The sequence below is a fragment of the Heptranchias perlo genome, chromosome 8 (genome assembly GCF_035084215.1).
Source record: "Heptranchias perlo isolate sHepPer1 chromosome 8, sHepPer1.hap1, whole genome shotgun sequence".
NCBI classification, from domain to species: Eukaryota; Metazoa; Chordata; class Chondrichthyes; order Hexanchiformes; family Hexanchidae; genus Heptranchias; species Heptranchias perlo.
Genome location: NC_090332.1, coordinates 90561001 through 90580476, shown reverse-complemented (window position 1 = coordinate 90580476; position 19476 = coordinate 90561001). Strand labels below are relative to the sequence as shown.

Sequence of the window (19476 nt, the reverse complement as noted above, 5' to 3'; positions counted from 1 at the left end):
GCGCGGAAGCCGGCTGGCACGGGCACGTGACCCGCTCCTGACGCATCCCGCTCAGTTGGTGCTTGCGGTCGAGGTGACCTCCTGCTGCAGCAAGAAGACGCTGAAAAATGGTCTGTGTTTTATACATCATTTTATCGTGCATTGTACCGAAAGATGGTTTTCTTCTCATTTTGGTGATTCAGAGCTGGTTTGTGGGCTTCGTCCCTCAATGGTATTGTTGTAACCTGGGTAGATATCTGGGACTACTGAGGTGGGAGAGGTTAACTAACTACTATAACTAGGACTAAAATCCATCGTACCTAATCGAGAATTATACTTTATGATCTTCCACCAAACTGTAGAAATTTAATGTGGTGTGTTCAAAGTCCATTTAAATCAGCTTCGGTATATGTCACTGTGCAACATTTAACACCATGCCAGTTTAGATCTGTTATAATGTGAATTTTTCAAAGATGTGTAGTAATGAAATAACGAATATTGAAAAATGGATGGGTTAAGGAATCATGTATGATTTCAACAGAGGACAGAGCACTAAATGGCGATTTTTTTTTTGTGCTGAGCTAGAGGGCGTTATAAGTGGAGACTACAAGCTAAATGAGAATTTTTTTGTCTAACTAGTAATTGTATGCTTAGAGAAGTTAAATTATAAACTGTATAAAATAAGAAGAAACCATTTTCAATCTAATTTACCTTGCATCTAGAGCAAGGCAAGGTCAGATGATTTTTTTTTACCTCAAAGCTGTATCAGTGCAACTGTTTATAAAAGTATGATTTTTAAAAAACAGACTTTAGATAAGTAGCAGAAACCATGCAAGAAATAGATAAATGTGATTATTTCTGAAAATCTTGATAGCTCCCTTTCAAGGAAAGGGTCCCCTTTTGGATATTTTCGGCTGGTATGAGAACAATGACCTTGAAAATGACCTCTTTCATTCTGCCAATGTGGTTCATTTGCAGAATTGATTTCAGTTGAATTCCCAATATCCTAAGAGCACATCAAGAACATTGGGGTGCCTCAGGGCTTGATGTTGGGATCACTACTGTTTATAATTTACATAAATAATTTGGATTCAGAAACTCAATGCAAATTGGTCATATTTGAAGACAGTACCAAACTAAGGGGAAGTGAATTGAAGGTGGCAGCTCAGAAACTATAGAATGAGTTGTCCAAACAATGATAAATGTAAAGCACTGCACATGGAAATAAAAAATGGTCAACACATGTACTCCATGAGTGATCTTGAAAGAGCTAAGAATACAGTTGAAGGAGACTTAGTCTTAAAAGACTCAATGTTCAATGTATTCAGCCACTGCAAAGCAGCAATCACCAAAGCTAACAGAATGTTAACTACATAGTCAATATAGTAGAATTACAAGCTAGAGGAAGTTTTTACCAAACTGTACAGTGTTCTGATCAGACCACACCGTGAGTACTGCGTCCAGTTCTGGTGGTTAAGAATTAAGGGAGACGTTCATGCACTGGAGGCAGTGCAGAGAAGTGCCACAGGGCTGATCCCTGCTGCATGGAAATGAGTTTAAACTGTCAAGGTGCCCTTCTCTTAAAAGGGAGCTGTAGATATTTTCAGAATTAATCATATTTATCCATTTCTTGCATGATTTCTGCTAGTGAGGAAAGATTGGAGGTACATGGGCATTTCAATCTGGTAAGGAGGCAGCTGAGAGGTGATCTTTGAGTTATATAGGGATTCGAAAAGGTTAATCCAATTTCTTTAAGTTAAACTGGGAGTAGGACAAGGGAACCAGTATAAGGTAATTTTAGGACTGATATCGAATGTTGTTCTTCACACAGTGATCAACACATGATCTGGGCATCCGGGTTAGAGTGGTGGAGGCAAAAACCCTATAATCATTTTAAGAAACAATTACATACAGCAATGGGAGAGGGGGTCGTAGGGAATTTCTGGATGGAGCTGAATGGCATTCCCCATCTGTAAATACATTGTGAACATAGGATTGGAGCATGTAGCAAGGATGCAAAGACTTTCTTGCTTCACTGAACAAATCCGGAGTTATTCCCTGTCATGGGTGTAAAATTGGTTAATGCCGGCCAACTCTGCATTTACCATGGTAATCGAGAATTAGAGATGTAACTGGAGCTTCAAAACATTAAACGAAAAAGCTCCAAACATTTAAACCAAGGTAAATGAGAAGTATTTAGTGCCGCCCCAATGGTGAGCGTCAATCATAACATTCTCATAAATAAAACTGTCTTTGTATAGTTTCCACCAGGAAAGGCCTGTTTAAATACATTGCCTTTTCAGTATTGATAAATACAATTTTGAGCATTATATTAGATGGTTTTCTGTGCAGATTTCACTTTTTAAAAAAAAACGTTTCTGTCCTTAAGCAGGAAGCTCTGCTGGAAAACAGCAGAATGGGTGGTGACTGCCCTCAAGTACCTGCCTAGGTGGCTATTCTTTATGGTTCAGTAATGTATGGTTCAACAAATGTCTATCCACATGCTATTTGACTGTGGAAACATCACTCAAGTCAATCCTTCCCTCACATGGCATCCAAACAGTTTTAACAGGGGTCATTGAATATCAATTGATTGGGGGAATTGGTTGATTTATTCAAAAGAGATAGGATTGTAGAGTGTAATGGCTCTTTCCTGTGCTAAAAAATATTCTGTTCTTAGAGATGCAATTGAATGGTGATGGAACTGTTCGTAAGTAATGTGATGCAGTATTGTCCTAGGATGATTTTGCTATGGTAAAGGTGCTATATAAAGGCACATTGTTGTATAGGTGCTGTAAAAGCTAGTTATGTTTCCTTGGTTACAAGAATGTGACCCTGAAAATATTTCTAATTTTATATCTCTGTTTCTACAATTTTCATTGGAAAGGTAATTTGTTTTCCATTACTAACAATGAATAGGTTTTTCAGTGAAATTAATTTCATGAGTGTGAGAGAGTGACAGATTAGGACCAACCATTCAAAAGCTAATTAATCAAATATCTGCTTTAGCTTGAATCCTCTTCTGCTCATGGCAAAGACAAAAATCAATTCCAATTCATCTTTTCACACTGAAACCATGGGTTGAATTATTCAAGTATATATTTTTTCTTGTAAAATATAGTTTTTATTTAAAAGTCCTTCTCAAACCTTTCAAAGTGCTTGTGGAAAATGTTAAACCTGTAATCCTGCAGCACATCATAGTCTATTTAGTTATAAGGGCTGCTATGCAGTAGAACAGACCTTAATCTGCTTGAACCTACAGAAGGGCTGAACTTTGGGAAAAGGAGTTGTGTACATAATGTATGTATACTTTTTTCATGATGTGTATCTCTAAATCACTCAGCTTTTTTCCCCCATTCAATTTCTCTTCCAGGCAGAACCAGTCAAAGTTCTAGTGACCGGAGCTGCTGGTCAGATTGCCTATTCCCTTCTCTATAACATTGCAAAAGGTGATGTTTTCGGAAAAGACCAGGTAATGTTTACCATTTTGAAAAACAGCTAATTGAGCCGATACAGTCTTTTCCTTTGTTTTTACAAAACGACAGAGTGCTGCATAAACACCATTGTGTAAAGAAAGCACAATACTTGGTGATAGGAGGAGAGAAAAAGAAAACGAATAATACTTTTAATTTAGAATCAAATCCTAACCGGTATTGTACTTTTTAAAGTCAAATAGGAGTGCCAGAATCAGTGCATTGAACCAGGAAGGCTGCTGGTTTCCGTAGCATTAAGGTTGGCAAAAGATTAATCTGCTGCCTACGTTACCTGAGACCAAACCTGGCAGTTGTCCAGCCAGCTGCTTTCTCACCTTGAAAAGTTGTAATGTCTCGTTTTTAGAGACGCAAAACTATAAATGAGTTTGAATTGGTCTTCGCCACAGGGGCAGCGTGTAGGTTAATCTTGCAGCATTGCACCCAGTTGGGCAAAGCCTAACAAATTGATACTTTTAACGCGGTAGCAGTAGCTACAATAGGTGAAATTTTGAAAAAAATCTTCTTTCCTTCCTATCCATGAGGTAGTTTCTTAAAAGGGTTGTTCTCGGAACAACCACGATTGTGCATTTGTGTGCTGGTTGAAACCTACTGAAGGGATGTTTTAGTTTACTGATGTGACATTAGATTAAGTAGAATGAAAGCATAGAGTCATGTATAGTACTGAACTATTTTTTTTATATAATTTCCAAAGCCACTTATTCTTGTGCTGCTTGATATTACACCAATGATGACGGTACTAGAAGGTGTAGTGATGGAAATTCGGGACTGCGCTCTTCCACTGGTGAAGGGTAAGTAGGCTAAATATGGGAGTTTGATCATTTAAAATTGACAGGTCTAAATCTTATTATAAATGTCCTTTTTGTTTTCTACTTGAAAGCATTTGGCTAAATTTAAATACAGACCATTGCAAATTTAGCTGCTTAGCACAAGTAAATATCATTGACCTGATTTCTTGTGACATTACAAATCTGTAATTGCTGAGTCGTTGGAAAACACCTCATGTGCAAGCTCAGAAAAAGATCATAAATTATTACGGCAGATCCCTTCTGACCCAAGTAATATGTGGATTGCAGACTATCAGAATCAGAGCTGTGGATTTATTAAAAAAAACACTGAAGTGTTCTCTTTTTCTCAGTTTTTCTCTCTTCCTCACACAATGATGCTGGCACATGCTGGGGTTTGGTTGCATGAATGCAGGCAGCCCTCCAGTGTCTCGTTCAAGTGGATATTCTTCATTTGTGAGCTTCAGTATGAGTGTTGACAGGCTATCAGTCTGGGATGCATTATGTACATGTACAATCCTGTTTTAACCTAACATCCCGCATGCACACTTTGCAGCAGATGTCACTGGAAAGCAGTCAGGAGTGGGAACTGTGGACTGATCTTTTTTCTTCCCTAGCTCATACCTGCTGAGGCCAATTGTAGCACATTACCGGTGTCCCAGCTGAAATCAACTAACTCGGTTATTGAACTTGGAAATGGCTTAGTATCACCTCATTTTTTTAATAAAAGTATCACATCATTAATGCGCTTACCCATTAGACCATCAGGGGAAGCTGTTGGAGCTGGATTGCTGAGCACAGAGAACTGATGATGTTTGTTATCCATACCTCCTGTAGGGAGAGCCATATTGGGATCAGTATAGGAGTGTAAAACCTTCCCTGCTCCTAGCTTGAGGTGAATTCTGAAAATGAAGATTCTTTTGACTGTCTTTTAGCTGTAGGCTCTTATCATAGAAGTTTACAACATGGAAACAGGCCCTTCGGCCCAACATGTCCATGTCGCCCAGTTTATACCACTAAGCTAGTCCCAATTGCCTGCACTTGGCCCATATCCCTCTATACCCATCTTACCCATGTAACTGTCCAAATGCTTTTTAAAAGACAAAATTGTACCCGCCTCTACTACTGCCTCTGGCAGCTCGTTCCAGACACTCACCACCCTTTGAGTGAAAAAATTGCCCCTCTGGACCCTTTTGTATCTCTTCCCCCTCACCTTAAATCTATGCCCTCTCTTTATAGACTCCCCTACCTTTGGGAAAAGATTTTGACTATCTACCTTATCTATGCCCCTCATTATTTTATAGACTTCTATCAGATCACCCCTCAACCTCCTACTCTCCAGGGAAAAAAGTCTCAGTCTATCCAACCTCTCCCTATAAGTCAAACCATCAAGTCCCGGTAGCATCCTAGTAAATCTTTTCTGCACTCTTTCTAGTTTAATAATATCCTTTCTATAATAGGGTGACCAGAACTGTACACAGTATTCCAAGTGTGGCCTTACTAATGTCTTGCACAACTTCAACAAGACATCCCAACTCCTGTATTCAATGTTCTGACCAATGAAACCAAGCATGCTGAATGCCTTCTTCACCACCCTATCCACCTGTGACTCCACTTTCAAGGAGCTATGAACCTGTACTCCTAGATCTCTTTGTTCTATAACTCTCCCCAACGCCCTACCATTAACGGAGTAGGTCCTGGCCCGATTCGATCTACCAAAATGGATCACCTCACGTTTATCTAAATTAAACTCCATCTGCCATTCATCGGCCCACTGGCCCAATTTATCAAGATCCCGTTGCAATCCTAGATAACCTTCTTCACTGTCCACAATGCCACCAATCTTGGTGTCATCTGCAAACTTACTAACCATGCCTCCTAAATTCTCATCCAAATCATTAATATAAATAACAAATAACAGCGGACCCAGCACCGATCCCTGAGGCACACCGCTGGTCACAGACCTCCAGTTTGAAAAACAACCCTCTACAACCACCCTCTGTCTTCTGTCGTCAATCCAGTTTTGTATCCAATTGGCTACCTCACCTTGGATCCCGTGAGATTTAACCTTATGTAACAACCTACCATGCGGTACCTTGTCAAAGGCTTTGCTAAAGTCCATGTAGACCACGTCTACTGCACAGCCCTCATCTATCTTCTTGGTTACCCCTTCAAAAAACTCAATCAAATTTGTGAGACATGATTTTCCTCTCTCAAAACCATGCTGACTGTTCCTAATCAGTCCCTGCCTCTCCAAATGCCTGTAGATCCTGTCTCTCAGAATACCCTCTAACAACTTACCCACGACAGATGTCAGGCTCACCTCTGTAGTTCCCAGGCTTTTCCCTGCCGCCCTTCTTAAACAAAGGCACAACATTTGCTACCCTCCAATCTTCAGGCACCTCACCTGTAGCTGTCGATGATTCAAATATCTCTGCTAGGGGACCCGCAATTTCCTCCCTAACCTCCCATAACGTCCTGGGATACATTTCATCAGGTCCCGGAGATTTATCTACCTTGATGCGCGTTAAGACTTCCAGCACCTCCCTCTCTGTAATATGTACACTCCTCAAGACATCACTATTTATTTCCCCAAGTTCCCTAACATCCATGCCTTTCTCAACCGTAAATACCGATGCGAAATATTCATTTAGGATCTCACCCATCTCTTGTGGTTCCGCACATAGATGACCTTGTTGATCCTTAAGAGGCCCTACTCTCTCCCTAGTTACTCTTTTGCCCTTTATGTATTTGTAGAAGCTCTTTGGATTCTCCTTTGCCTTATCTGCCAAAGCAATCTCATGTCCCCTTTTTGCCCTCCTGATTTCTCTCTTAACTCTACTCCGGCAATCCCTATACTCTTCAAGGGATCCACTTGATCCCAGCTGCCTATGCATGTCATATGCCTCCTTCTTCTTTTTGACTAGGGCCTCAATCTCCCGAGTCATCCAAGGTTCCCTACTTCGACCAGCCTTGCCCTTCACTTTATAAGGAATGTGCTTACCCTGAACCCTGGTTAACACACTTTTGAAGGCCTCCCACTTACCAGACGTCCCTTTGCCTGCCAACAGACTCTCCCCAATCAACTTCTGAAAGTTCCTGTCTAATACCATCAAAATTGGCCTTTCCCCAATTTAGAATTTTAACTTTTGGGCCAGACCTATCATTCTCCATAGCTATCTTAAAACTAATGGAATTATGATCACTGGTCCCAAAGTGATCCCTCACTAACACTTCTGTCACCTGCCCTTCCTTATTTCCCAAGAGGAGGTCAAGTTTTGCCCCCTCTCTAGTCGGGCCATCCACATACTGAATGAGAAATTCCTCCTGAATACACTCAACAAATTTCTCCCCATCCAAGCCCCTAATGCCAAGGCTGTCCCAGTCAATGTTGGGAAAATTAAAGTCCCCGACTATTACCACCCTATTTTTCTTGCAGCTGTCTGTAATCTCCTTACATATTTGCTCCTCAATTTCCCGTTGACTATTTGGGGGTCTGTCGTACAATCCTATCAAAGTGATCGCTCCCTTCTTATTTTTCAGTTCTACCCATATAGACTGAGTGGGCGAACCCTCGGATATATCCCCTCTCACTACTGCCGTGATGTTCTCCCTAATCAAGAACGCAACTCCCCCTCCTCTCTTACCTCCTGCTCTATCTTTCCTATAGCATCTGTACCCTGGAACATTGAGCTGCCAGTCCTGCCCCTCCCTTAGCCATGTTTCAGTAATAGCTATAACATCCCAGTCCCATGTACCCATCCATGCCCTGAGTTCATCTGCCTTGCCCATCAGACTTCTTGCATTGAAATAAATGCAGTTTAATCTAGACTTCCCTTGGTCTTTGCTCTGCTTTCTCAGACCATCTGTCCGGTCATGTTTTGTACACTCTCCCTTACTGCCTTTTGTTTCTGTCACCACTTTACTTCCCACTGACTTCCTGCATCGGTTCCCATCCCCCTGCCACATTAGTTTAAACCCTCCCCAACAGCACTAGCAAACACTCCCCCTAGGACGTTGGTTCCAGTCCTGCCCAGATGCAGACCGTCCAATTTGTACTGGTCCCACCTCCCCCAGAACCGGTTCCAATGGCCCAGGAATTTGAATCCCTCCCTCTTGCACCATCTCTCAAGCCACTTATTCATCCTAGCTATCCTGTCATTCCTACTCTGACTAGCCCGTGGCACTGGTAGCAATCCTGAGATTACTACTTTTGAGGTCCTACTTTTTAGCTTAACTCCTAACTCCCTAAATTCAGCTTGTAGGACCTCATCCCGTTTTTTACCTATATCGTTGGTACCTATATGTACCACGACAACTGGCTGTTCACCCTCCCCCTCCAGAATGTCCTGCAGCCGCTCCGAGACATCCCTGACCCTTGCACCAGGGAGGCAACATACCATCCTGGAGTCTCGGTTGCGTCCGCAGAAACGCCTGTCTATTCCCCTTACAATCGAGTCCCCTATCACTATAGCTGTGCCACTCTTTTTCCTGCCCTCCTGTGCAGCAGAGCCAGCCACGGTGCCATGAACCTGGCCGCTGCCACCTTCCCCTGGTGAGACATCTCCCACAACAGTATCCAAAACGGTATACCTGTTTTGGAGGGAGATGACCGCAGGGGACCCCTGCACTGCCTTCCTACTCTTCCTCTGTCTGTTGGTCACCCATTCATTATCTCCCTCAGTAATTTTTATCTGTGGTGTGACCAACTCACTGAATGTGCTATCCACGACTTCCTCAGCATCGCGGATGCTCCAAAGTGAGTCCATCCGCAGCTCCAGAGCCGTCAAGCGGTCAAACAGTAGCTGCAGCTGGACACACTTCCCGCAGGTGAAGGAACCAGGGACACAGGAAGGATCCCTGAATTCCCACATCCCACAAGAGGAACATGACACTGGTCTGGGATCTCCTGCCATGACTTAACCCTTAAGTTAGCTTAACAACAACTACAATGTCAAGAGAAAAAAAAAGGAAAGAAAAACTACTTACCAGTCATCAGCCAATCACTTACCTGTTGGCTGTGACTTCGTGCCTCCAGCAGCTGCAGTCGCTCGATCCTCCTCCTAAACAATCAGCTACTCATCAATCAGCTCCTTCCCTTCTGCTGACTTCACTTTGGGTTTTTTTTCTCTCTCTCTCCCTAACTCTCGCGCTCGGCCGCTCCTCTGCTCCGCCGCCTCAGCTGATCCTGTGCTCCTGACTCCCGTCTTTTTATGGACCGCTCCGCCGCCTCAGCTGATCCTGTGCTCCTGACTCCCGCCTTTTTATGGGCCGCTCCTCTGCTCCGCCGCCTCAGCTGATCCTGTGCTCCTGACTCCCGCCTTTTTATGGGCCGCTCCTCTGCTCCGCCGCCTCAGCTGATCCTGTGCTCCTGACTCCCGCCTTTTTATGGGCCGCTCCTCTGCTCCGCCGCCTCAGCTGATCCTGTGCTCCTGACTCCTGCCTTTTTATGGGCCGCTCCTCTGCTCCGCCGCCTCAGCTGATCCTGTGCTCCTGACTCCTGCCTTTTTATGGGCTGCTCCTCTGCTCCGCTGCTTCAGCTGAATGCATGGTGTTTGATTGTCAGTTTAACATGTAAAGTTCTGGAAATTATGTCACTGCTCCTCGCGGTAAGAAGGAAAAAAAAGGCAAGATGCTCTTGCTCTGCTCAACAATGTCACAATGTCTCCTAGAAGTCCACAACAAAAGTAGTAGAATCACAGCAAGGTTACAGCACGGAAGGAGGCCATTTGGCCCATCGAGTCTGCGCCAGCTCTACGCAAGAGCAGTCCAGCTAGTCCCACTCCCCCGCCCTATCCCCATAGCCCTGCAAATTTTTTCCTTTCAAGTACTTATCCAGTTCCCTTTTGAAGGCCATGATTGAATCTGCCTCCACCACCCCCTCAGGCACTGCATTCCAGATCCTAACCAGTATGGACCAATCCAAGAAAATAGCTAATTGGCTACTCCTACCTAGTGTATCATGGATATGGAGAAGCTTACATGAGAGGGCAATGTATTTTTTTCCCATCTCTGGGCCAAGCCCCCACCTGCAAAAGACCTAAAGGTAGGTTGCTGACAATGCTGTAAACTAGGAGTGTCATTAGGGGATTTCATTTCCTGTTTTTATTTTCAATATACTTAATCATGCTAATCAGATTTCTCTTCATTTTATGCCTGTTCCTTCCAGAGGTCATTTCGACTGACAAAGAGGATGAAGCTTTTAAGTGCATTGACGTAGCGATTCTGGTGGGTTCCATGCCAAGGCGGGAGGGCATGGAAAGGAAAGACTTGCTGCAAGCTAATGTGAAAATCTTCAAATCCCAGGGCTCTGCTTTGGACAAGTATGCCAAGAAGACAGTCAAGGTGACAAAAACTTGGAATGAGTTTCAGTACCATCTTTGTGTAGTACTTGCAGCCACATATTTGATTGGGACTGGTAAATTTTAGTTGACATTTTTTGTAATCTTTCCAAACTCAGCAGAGATTCCTAAGGATTGGAAAGTGGCTAAAAAAAAATCCTATTGGCAAAAGGCATCCTGGAAATTATAAACCACACAACATTAGTTGTAGGAACAATCTTTGAATAGATATGAAGAGATCTAGTGGATGAACATTTGGATAATATAACTGCTAAAGGACAGTTGGAAGGAGAGATCATGTTTAAACTAATTCAGTACATTTTAGGAAGGTATTGCTGATGTGCAATTGATATTATGCACTTGGTGTTTTCAGCAAGTTTGTAATTGATGGCAAGGCTAAAGAATCACTGAAATGGGGTGAATTATGGCAATGGGTGGATAATTGGCTTAAAAACAAGAAGACAGGGCTGACATAAATGGGAACTTCACAGACAAGGAAAGGGTTATGAGTAGGGTACTCGGTGAATTACTTTTGGGGCCCAAACTATGTTTGATATCGATGAATTGGCATATTTTGCCTATAATACTGAAGCAGGAGGTGAAACAAATAATGAGAAACAATGTAACTAAAGTAAAATACTGCAAATGCTGGATATCAGAAATAAAAAGAGAAAATGCTAGAAACATTCAGCAGGTCAGGTAGCATCTGTGGAGAGAGAAACAGAGTTAACGTTTCAGGTCGATGATGACTGTTTGTGTATCTGTTGAAAGGTCATCGACCTGAAACGTTAACCCTGTTTCTCTCTCCACAGATGCTGCCTAGATTCAGATGGCGATGAACTTGCACTCATGCACAAGCCATTGAAATCCATGGCCAGTGCAGCGAGACTGTTACAAAAGCCAGTAAAGTGTTGGGACGTATTGCCAGGACAGTTAAATATAAAACACTATCCTTTCTCTATAAGGACTTGGTCAGGCCACATCTAGAATACTGTGTCCAGTTTTGGTGGGGGATTTAGAAGCTCTGAAAAAAGTGCAGAGGAGGGTCACCAGCTTGATAGTTTAAGGGCCCTTAGTTATCCAGATAGGTCAAGACATCTGGGGCTTTTTACTTTAGAAAAGTGTAGACTTCGAGGCGATTTAATAGAGGGCTTTAAAATAGTGACTCTGTCCAAATAGATAGGTGTTTGAGCTAGATAGGTTAGGGAGGACCAGGGGACATACATAAATTACAAAAGCAAAGAATAGGTTAAATGTTAGGTTCTTTTTGCAGAGTCGTTGACCAACAGAATAAGTTTCCGGCACGTGCAGTGAGTGTGGCTTTGCTGCAAACATTCAAAAGGATCTGGACGAGTTGCTGGGAGTGGCTAACATATCTACATATAGAAGGTAGTTGGGTCACTAGGGATTGTCATCCAGTCACTGGTTTCCTGGAACTTGATCACTTTCAGGGATCGGAAAGTTCAGAGTTTTTTCCTAAATTGACCTACGGTTCTTTCCCCTCATTTTTTGACCCAGAAGGTGGCATGGGGTGGGGTGATGGTGTGCAGAAGTTACACCATGCCAGAATTGGATGGCCACCAGGTCTTTACCTGTCTTTTTCCATACTTTCGTAAATTTAAAATTGCAAATGAGGTACTGAGTTACATTAGCCGAAGGATAAAGTACAAACCAATAGATGTTTCGGTGCTGAAGTCAGGCCCCATTTTAAGTACTGTCCTGGTCATAAGAGGGATGTTACTGCTCTTAAGAGGGTATAAAGGGTAAGTGGTGATAACTATTCAGGAATGTTAAGTTACAAGGAAAGGCTGAGGACATTTTCTTTTAAACTGAGGGACCTTTAAGGGTGACCCATTTGAAGTTTTCAAAGTCAGAAAAGGAATGAGCAAACCAGATCCAAGCAAATTGTTCACTGTGACAAGGGGTTCAAACCCTTGAAGAAATAAATTAGGGATGAAAACAGAAAATGCTGGAAACACATAGCAGGTCAGGCAGCATTGTTAATTGTACCTGTGATTTATATCAATTAGTGTTAATTTTATTCAGGTGATGCATATCAATTGGGAACTCTCGTATCCATTTATGAGAGCGCTGATCCAGGGTGTAAAGTGGCGCTCTGTGAATAAAGGCTTGGAAGCAACTGAAGACTAGGCTCTAATCTTCTATCCTTCACCACCTGGCTATCCAATTTATAACAAGCATCTGTGGAGAGAGAAAAGTAGGGTTAACGTTTCAGGTCAATAACCATTCGTCGGTGAAAGGTCAACGACTTGAAACATTAACTCTGTTTCTTTCTCCACAGTTGTGCCTGTCCTGCTGAGTGTTTCCAGCATTTTCCACTTTGTTTCAGCTGTCCAGCATCTGCAGCATTTTCCTTTGTTTTATTTCATTAAAAATTAGGGAGATATGGAGGGGAAAGTCAGGAATTGTTTTTCACACAAAATGCAATCGAGTTGTGGAATAAGTTACATAGGAAGGCCATTAAAGCAAATAAAGTAGTTATAAATGAGTACAAGCAACGATTTAGATGTTTCTGTATAGAGTAAGAATTGAGGATATAGTGAAATGGTAGATAGGTGGAGTTGAGATCTATCAAAAGTGACTGGGCTAGGGAGACACAAGTTAGCAGATACAGATGTTGCTCCACTACCCTCTAACTTTGAAATTATCTTAGAAATATATTTAGAAAATATAGTCTACAAAAAAGTATGCTCACTTTAAAAACAACTCCAGTGCCCATTTTTTTCTCTTAGTTCCCATATGCTTTTATTAATTTTGTTGCATCTAATTTTTTTGCTACATGTTTGTCTAACCTGTGAAATTTTCTCCCTTCTGAAAACTGATTTGAATGAAATTTGATTAAAAATTCCATAGGAAACGTGCAGCCCTATAGGTAATAGGTTCATAAAATTGCAGTTACAAACTACTTGTATAAATTGGTAAAATAAATGGCAGTTATCCTGCAGATTTTGTTTTAATAATTGGTTACAGTTCAAACACCGTAAACTTAAATAAGCCTATACGCTAAAATGTTAATTCCATTTAACCCTCTAATTGATTTAATATGCCAGGAACACCTGATTTGTTATGCCTAATTGGACACAGTGATATGTTTGGCAGCAATTCAGATCCTGTTTCCTTTGCAATGCAAATTTTTTTAAAGCTTTATTGTACCTTTTACTGGTAATGTTCAAAGGCATGAAATTGTAATACATTAAAGAAATGTTTCCAGAATATTACTGAGAAAAACTGGCTTCCTAAGAAATACTTCCACCAAATCTAATGCATTAAGTGTCATACTCACAGTATATTTTTAAAGAACCTGACCTATAACTTCAGTCTCCACTACTGGGAGTTAGTTTTCTTTCCTTGTACACCAGTCCTCTCATTGTCCTTGATATTCTAGGCTCAGCAGCACAGACATTGTAGTCATCTTATTGAATGTGTTGGTACCAAGTACTGTCAAGGAAAGTAGGCCAGGCTGCAGACATATAGGAAGATAGCAGAGTTATTCAAACCATAAACTTGCAGTTTACAGATTATAAATAGTTCACTACTAATATTTTGCCTAAATATGCAATACTTAAATGACATATTTGACCGGATGTGACTAAACCTGTGGTTACTGCCAATTTTACTGCATTCTTTTTCTGGTAGAAAAGTAACAAACCAAATTATTTCTTCCAGGTTCTTGTTGTAGGCAACCCAGCCAATACCAATTGTTTGACTGCAATGAAGTCTGCGCCATCGATTCCAAGGGAGAACTTCTCTTGCCTGACTCGCTTGGATCATAACCGAGCAAGAGCTCAGGTATTACTAGAATGCCAACTTTAAAGTGCAGGTATTTGGAGACTTACACTGGGGGGAGGGGGCGGGGGTCATAATTCTGCAACTTGCCAAAATTCAGCTGTCTCGAGAAAGTCCTGCTCCAGATTTGTGTTTTTGTGCTTTTTGAGACAGTGGCAGTAAAACTCCAAATTTCTTTAATTGTGTCTTTTCTTTGTGCTTAAATACAAAAATAGAGGTTGTGGGCGAATGCTGAGGTAATGTCCAAGACTTCATTAATGATTTGAATCAAGGCATTAGTGGAACGGTTCGCAAGTTTCCAAATAACAAGAATGTGGGCAGAAATTGAGAATTTAGACCAAATAAATGGGTTGTAGTCTGATGTCAATACTTTGAAAAGTTGGAACATATTTTCCCTCTCTGTTCTGTTTTATTTATGTAAATTCTGTATCTCTTCAACTAAATGTATTACAAATTATGCTCCGTCTTTTAGATTGCATACAGATTGGGTGTACCTTCTAATGATGTAAAGAATGTTGTCATCTGGGGCAATCATTCTTCCACTCAATATCCAGATGTAAGCCATGCTACCGTGAAAGTTGAAGAAAAGGAAAAGGGTGTTTTTGATGCTATTAAGGATGATGCCTGGCTGAAGGGTGACTTTATCTCTGTAAGTAACTTCATAACTCATCTTTGTAAATATTTGCATTCATTTACAAGAAATACAAATCAGTATAACTGCAATTAGAGAGATGGCTGAATTGGCACTAGCCCTTTCTGAGTTCAATTTCCTTTATAGCTTTTACAATGCATGCATACATCTTCTCCAATTTTACTTACAAAACTGATATGCCTCAGAATTTAAATTGGTTATTATATATAGAACGAGGTATTGACTCCTTACTGAATTGTGATGCACCAGCCCCTCCTGCCATACTTTCCCAAAGTAGTCATTATTGTATTTGACAGTAAATGGCAGCAGGCTATATGTATAGGTCATAACAGCTGAGACCCATTTTGTCATCTCCCACACAAACTTTCATTAAGGGTCGCTTGGGTGAATTGTAATGCCCTGGCTCAGTGCAGCTAACTCAGCATAAAATGGGGTCCAAACTGTGTGTCTTCCTGGTCTGTGGCTCAACCACTCTGGATAAACTTTCCATTGGGAATCCCAAAATAATGATTTAATTTACAAAATCCTAAACCTGTGACATATTGGTGCAATATTACTGTTTTGTTTTTGAGATAAGTTAGGCATTAGTCTTAGTCACTTGTGTGTTGCCTTCACACTAAGGCGCTGCTTAATGAACACTACCCCTTTATATATCTCTGTTCAAAAGCATTTGGTGGCACAAACTTTGTATTTTGGTTTTAAACACCAGTTGGTATTAAGCCAATCTCTTGGCGATGTTGATTTTACATAGTGTTGCCTGCATACAATTTGTAAACCAGATACATCAAATGCCGCATATAATAAACTTTCAGTGTGGCAAGGTGGTGTTCATTATACGTGATGTTGATTGTGGTTTTAAAAAAATACGTTTTTGTTTCCTTTGAGTCTTGTTTAGCTTAACAGTTGTCTGGTTAATTTGTGTTCTTGACTCCAACAGCTCTGGTTAGCCATCAAATATTGAATTGCCTAAAGTCGTCTCAATTTTTCACCTCAATGTGCTGTGTGAAATAACTTCCATAGATGTGCTTATTTTCAATTGTTAGTGCTTTTAAATGTATTTATCTATTTCTGTCTGGTTGTTTTATCTTTAGTGCACAGGCTTAAATATGTTTGGTAATTTCTTGCGGCAGTCCCACCAAAACAATCAATTCCTTTAGGAGAGAAAGTTGAAGGAGAAAAAGACAAAAACCTCCAACACCCACATCCCACTCCCTGATACTGACACTGCAAGCAACCTGCAAGAGATCTGCTAATGTGTAATAAGTTGGTAAACTTGGATTGTTTTGAAACATTACTGATAAAGTTGCTTTCTTTCTACCAATAGACTGTGCAGCAACGCGGTGCCGCAGTGATTAAGGCACGGAAGCTCTCCAGTGCAATGTCAGCTGCTAAAGCGATCTCTGATCATGTGAGAGACATCTGGTTTGGCACTCCTGAGGTATATTAGCTAACCATTTGAAATGAACTACCTTTTAGACTGCTCTTTTCCTTGGGGTGAATTGTTGGCTTCTTATCATTGTGGCTTTATTACATATGTCATCCACATAGAATGTTTTATTTTTTGCTTCCTATTGGACTATATATTTTCCACACTGCCATGCTCATTCCCCAGTTTGCAACTTACGGGGTAGGTATCATTTGGCTGTGTACATATGCACTGTAGAATTTTAATGCTGGTGCTTTATGATTTTAAATGATCAAAAAGAGGTGCCCTGTTTTTCCTTGACCCTTGTCTCCCCCCACCTCTCAAAAATCATGAAAAATCTCAGCTCCTATTATGTTTTCGAACATCTGCTATTATTGGGTCTTGCTTCACATTGCCATCTAGTAGTATTAAAACGTTCTAGCTGAAGTCCCACACTCATTCTATGCCAAGTACCTTTTTCAATGCCGCAGAATTTGCTGGAGTGGGGCATCTCATGGCAAACGCTGTGAGTTGGATTTTTTTCCTCCCCCTTCAGCTCCATTTGATTTTGTGCCACAAATTGCTGGAAGTGTGAGCTGATAACAGGGCATCTGGGACCTTGGTGAATGACAAGACCAATAATCTACCTCTTCAACCAATGAAATTTAAGGATAGAGAAAGAAACAGAGTGAGTGACAGAGAAGGAAAGAGTCAAATTGGATACAGAAAGAGAAAAAGAGAAGGAAAGAAAGATTGGATTGAGAGGAAAAAAAGAGACAAAGGAAAAGTAAGAAGAAAAAAAAAATTTTAAAGAGAAACCTCTAGGAATAATTTACTGGCTGCAGGAGTGAAGCTGTTCCCTTTCTGGGCCTTCGAGTTTGAATGGCATTGCTGAACATCAGTCTCATCATTAAAAGGGTCCTTACATTGTGAAATAGCAGCCCTAACTTTCTGCAATGAGTTTAATTTGTTTTTACAGCGCAAATCCAGCAATTCCTTGAAACACACTGGGAGATTGACAGCAAGATCCCGTTTTTGCCAGGCGAACGGCACAAATCATCCAGCAATTTGTGGGGATTCGCAACTCACGGCCTGACTCTTCCTTGCCACCAATTGCTGGATTTTTTTAAAACACTAATAATAGCAAGCGACTTTAACTTGCTGTTATTTTGCGAGTAACTTCTGGCCCATTCTTGCAACAGCATAAATGGAGCACTAGCAACCCACACTGCTCTGTTTCTAAATAGTGTAAATTTACTACATTGCCACAACCAAAGTTGACATGGAGTTTTTAAAATTCTGTAGTTTGAATATCCAGTGGATTTTGATGCATATATTACAATATAAAGCAGAGAATTAATTTGATTGTTACCTAACAACTGTTTCATGGTCTGTTCAGAATATTTGCCAGAGCCATCTTTTATAACGCAGTTGATAATTAAGTTAAACCTTGTTGATTTTGATTATTCCAGCCGAGATGTTTAGAGCTTCCTGGATAAAGCTACAGTTGAGGCAGATGGTGAAGTGTGATAACTCCTTTCATTTTGTTCAGGGTGAATGGGTGTCCATGGGAGTGATTTCTGATGGAAACACTTATAATATCCCCAATGACCTGATCTATTCATTCCCTGTCCAAATCAAGGTAAGCTGTTACTTGATTGATTTGTTGCCCTTTTTGAAATACCTGAGATGCGGTTTTAGCATATTTAATCTGTGTACTTCTAATCACTTCATAATGAGAACTGTAACTGTATAGTGGCTGACTTCAGAGATACTCATGCATGAAATACTTTTTAATTCTTTCTTGGAAAAGGCTTTATTTACATTGAGCTGTGCATTAATTGCCTGCCTTTGTCCCAGAATAAAACTTGGAGTATTGTCGGATGTCTGCCAATCGATGACTTCTCCTGTGAAAAGATGAAAGCAACTGCTGCAGAGCTGGTTGAGGAGAGAGACACAGCCGCTGAGTTCCTGGCCAGTGTTTGAGCGTATTGTCCAACAAAGTACTAAGCACTGATGTATATGTTCAGTGTTTTCAGTAAAATTAATCAAACGGTTGGGTCTGTATCTCAACAGAAATCTTACTTAAGGTATCATGAGCTGCCCTATAACAGTTAATATTCAGCGTGCTTCTGTTGTGGTCCAATGTTGAGAAGTTTAAAAAAAACAATAAAATTCCTACCAGTAACCTGCTTTCTGTTTGTTCAATTTGTTTTGTATTTCTTGAGCAGTTTGTCATCCAGTATCTGATTGTATTCAGTTTATTGTTTGGAAATACAAGAGACCTGGGTTACTTTTTTTTTATTCATTCATGGGATGTGGACATCCCTGGCAAAGCCATCATTTATTGCCCATCCCTAATTGCCCTTGAGAAGGTGGTGGTGAGCCGCCGCCTTGAACCACTGCAGTCCGTGTGGTGAAGGTTCTCTCACAGTGCTGTTAGGTAGGGAGTTCCAGGATTTTGACCAGCGACGATGAAGGAACGGCGATATACTTCCAAGTCGGGGTGGTGTGTAACATGGATGGGAACGTGCAGGTGGTGGTATTCCCATGCACCTGCTGCCCATATCCTTCTAGATGGTAGAGGTTGTGGTGTCGAAGAAACTTTGGCAACTTGCTGCAGTGCATCCTGTGGATGGTACACACTGCAGCACAGGTGGTGGAGGGAGTGAATGTTTAGGGTGGTGGATGGGGTGCCAATCAAGCGGGCTGCTTTGTCCTGGATGGCGTTGATCTTCTTGAGTGTTGTTGGAGCTGCACTCATCCAAGCAAGTGGAGAGTATTCCATCACACTCCTGACTTGTGCCTTGTAGATGGTGGAAAGGCTTTGGGGATTCAGAAGGTGAGTCACTCACTGCAGAATACCCAGCCTCTGACCTGTTCTTGTAGCCACAGTATTTATTTATTTATTTATTTTTATTCGTTCACTGGATGTGGGCGTCGCTGGCAAGGCCGGCATTTATTGCCCATCCCTAATTGCCCTCGAGAAGGTGGTGGTGAGCCGCCTTCTTGAACC

At 41.3% G+C, this 19476-nt stretch overlaps 1 protein-coding gene across 1 annotated transcript; it reads left to right on the top strand.

The window, feature by feature from the left end:
• Position 1: 1 nt before the first annotated feature.
• Positions 2-18648, top strand: mdh1ab (malate dehydrogenase 1Ab, NAD (soluble)). The gene is made up of 9 exons (XM_067989527.1): positions 2-110; positions 3353-3451; positions 4165-4261; positions 10425-10600; positions 14284-14406; positions 14876-15052; positions 16380-16493; positions 18013-18102; positions 18321-18648. Exons 1-9 carry the CDS (start codon positions 108-110, stop codon positions 18444-18446), a joined length of 1005 nt encoding a protein of 334 aa, XP_067845628.1. The 5' UTR covers positions 2-107; the 3' UTR covers positions 18447-18648.
• Positions 18649-19476: the final 828 nt, after the last annotated feature.

Bases quoted from the DNA above. Each gene is read 5' to 3' on its own strand.
- mdh1ab (XM_067989527.1), top strand. The intron at 3,452-4,164 runs GTAATGTTTACC...TAATTTCCAAAG, and splicing joins ATGTTTTCGGAAAAGACCAG to CCACTTATTCTTGTGCTGCT. The intron at 4,262-10,424 runs GTAAGTAGGCTA...TGTTCCTTCCAG, and splicing joins CGCTCTTCCACTGGTGAAGG to AGGTCATTTCGACTGACAAA.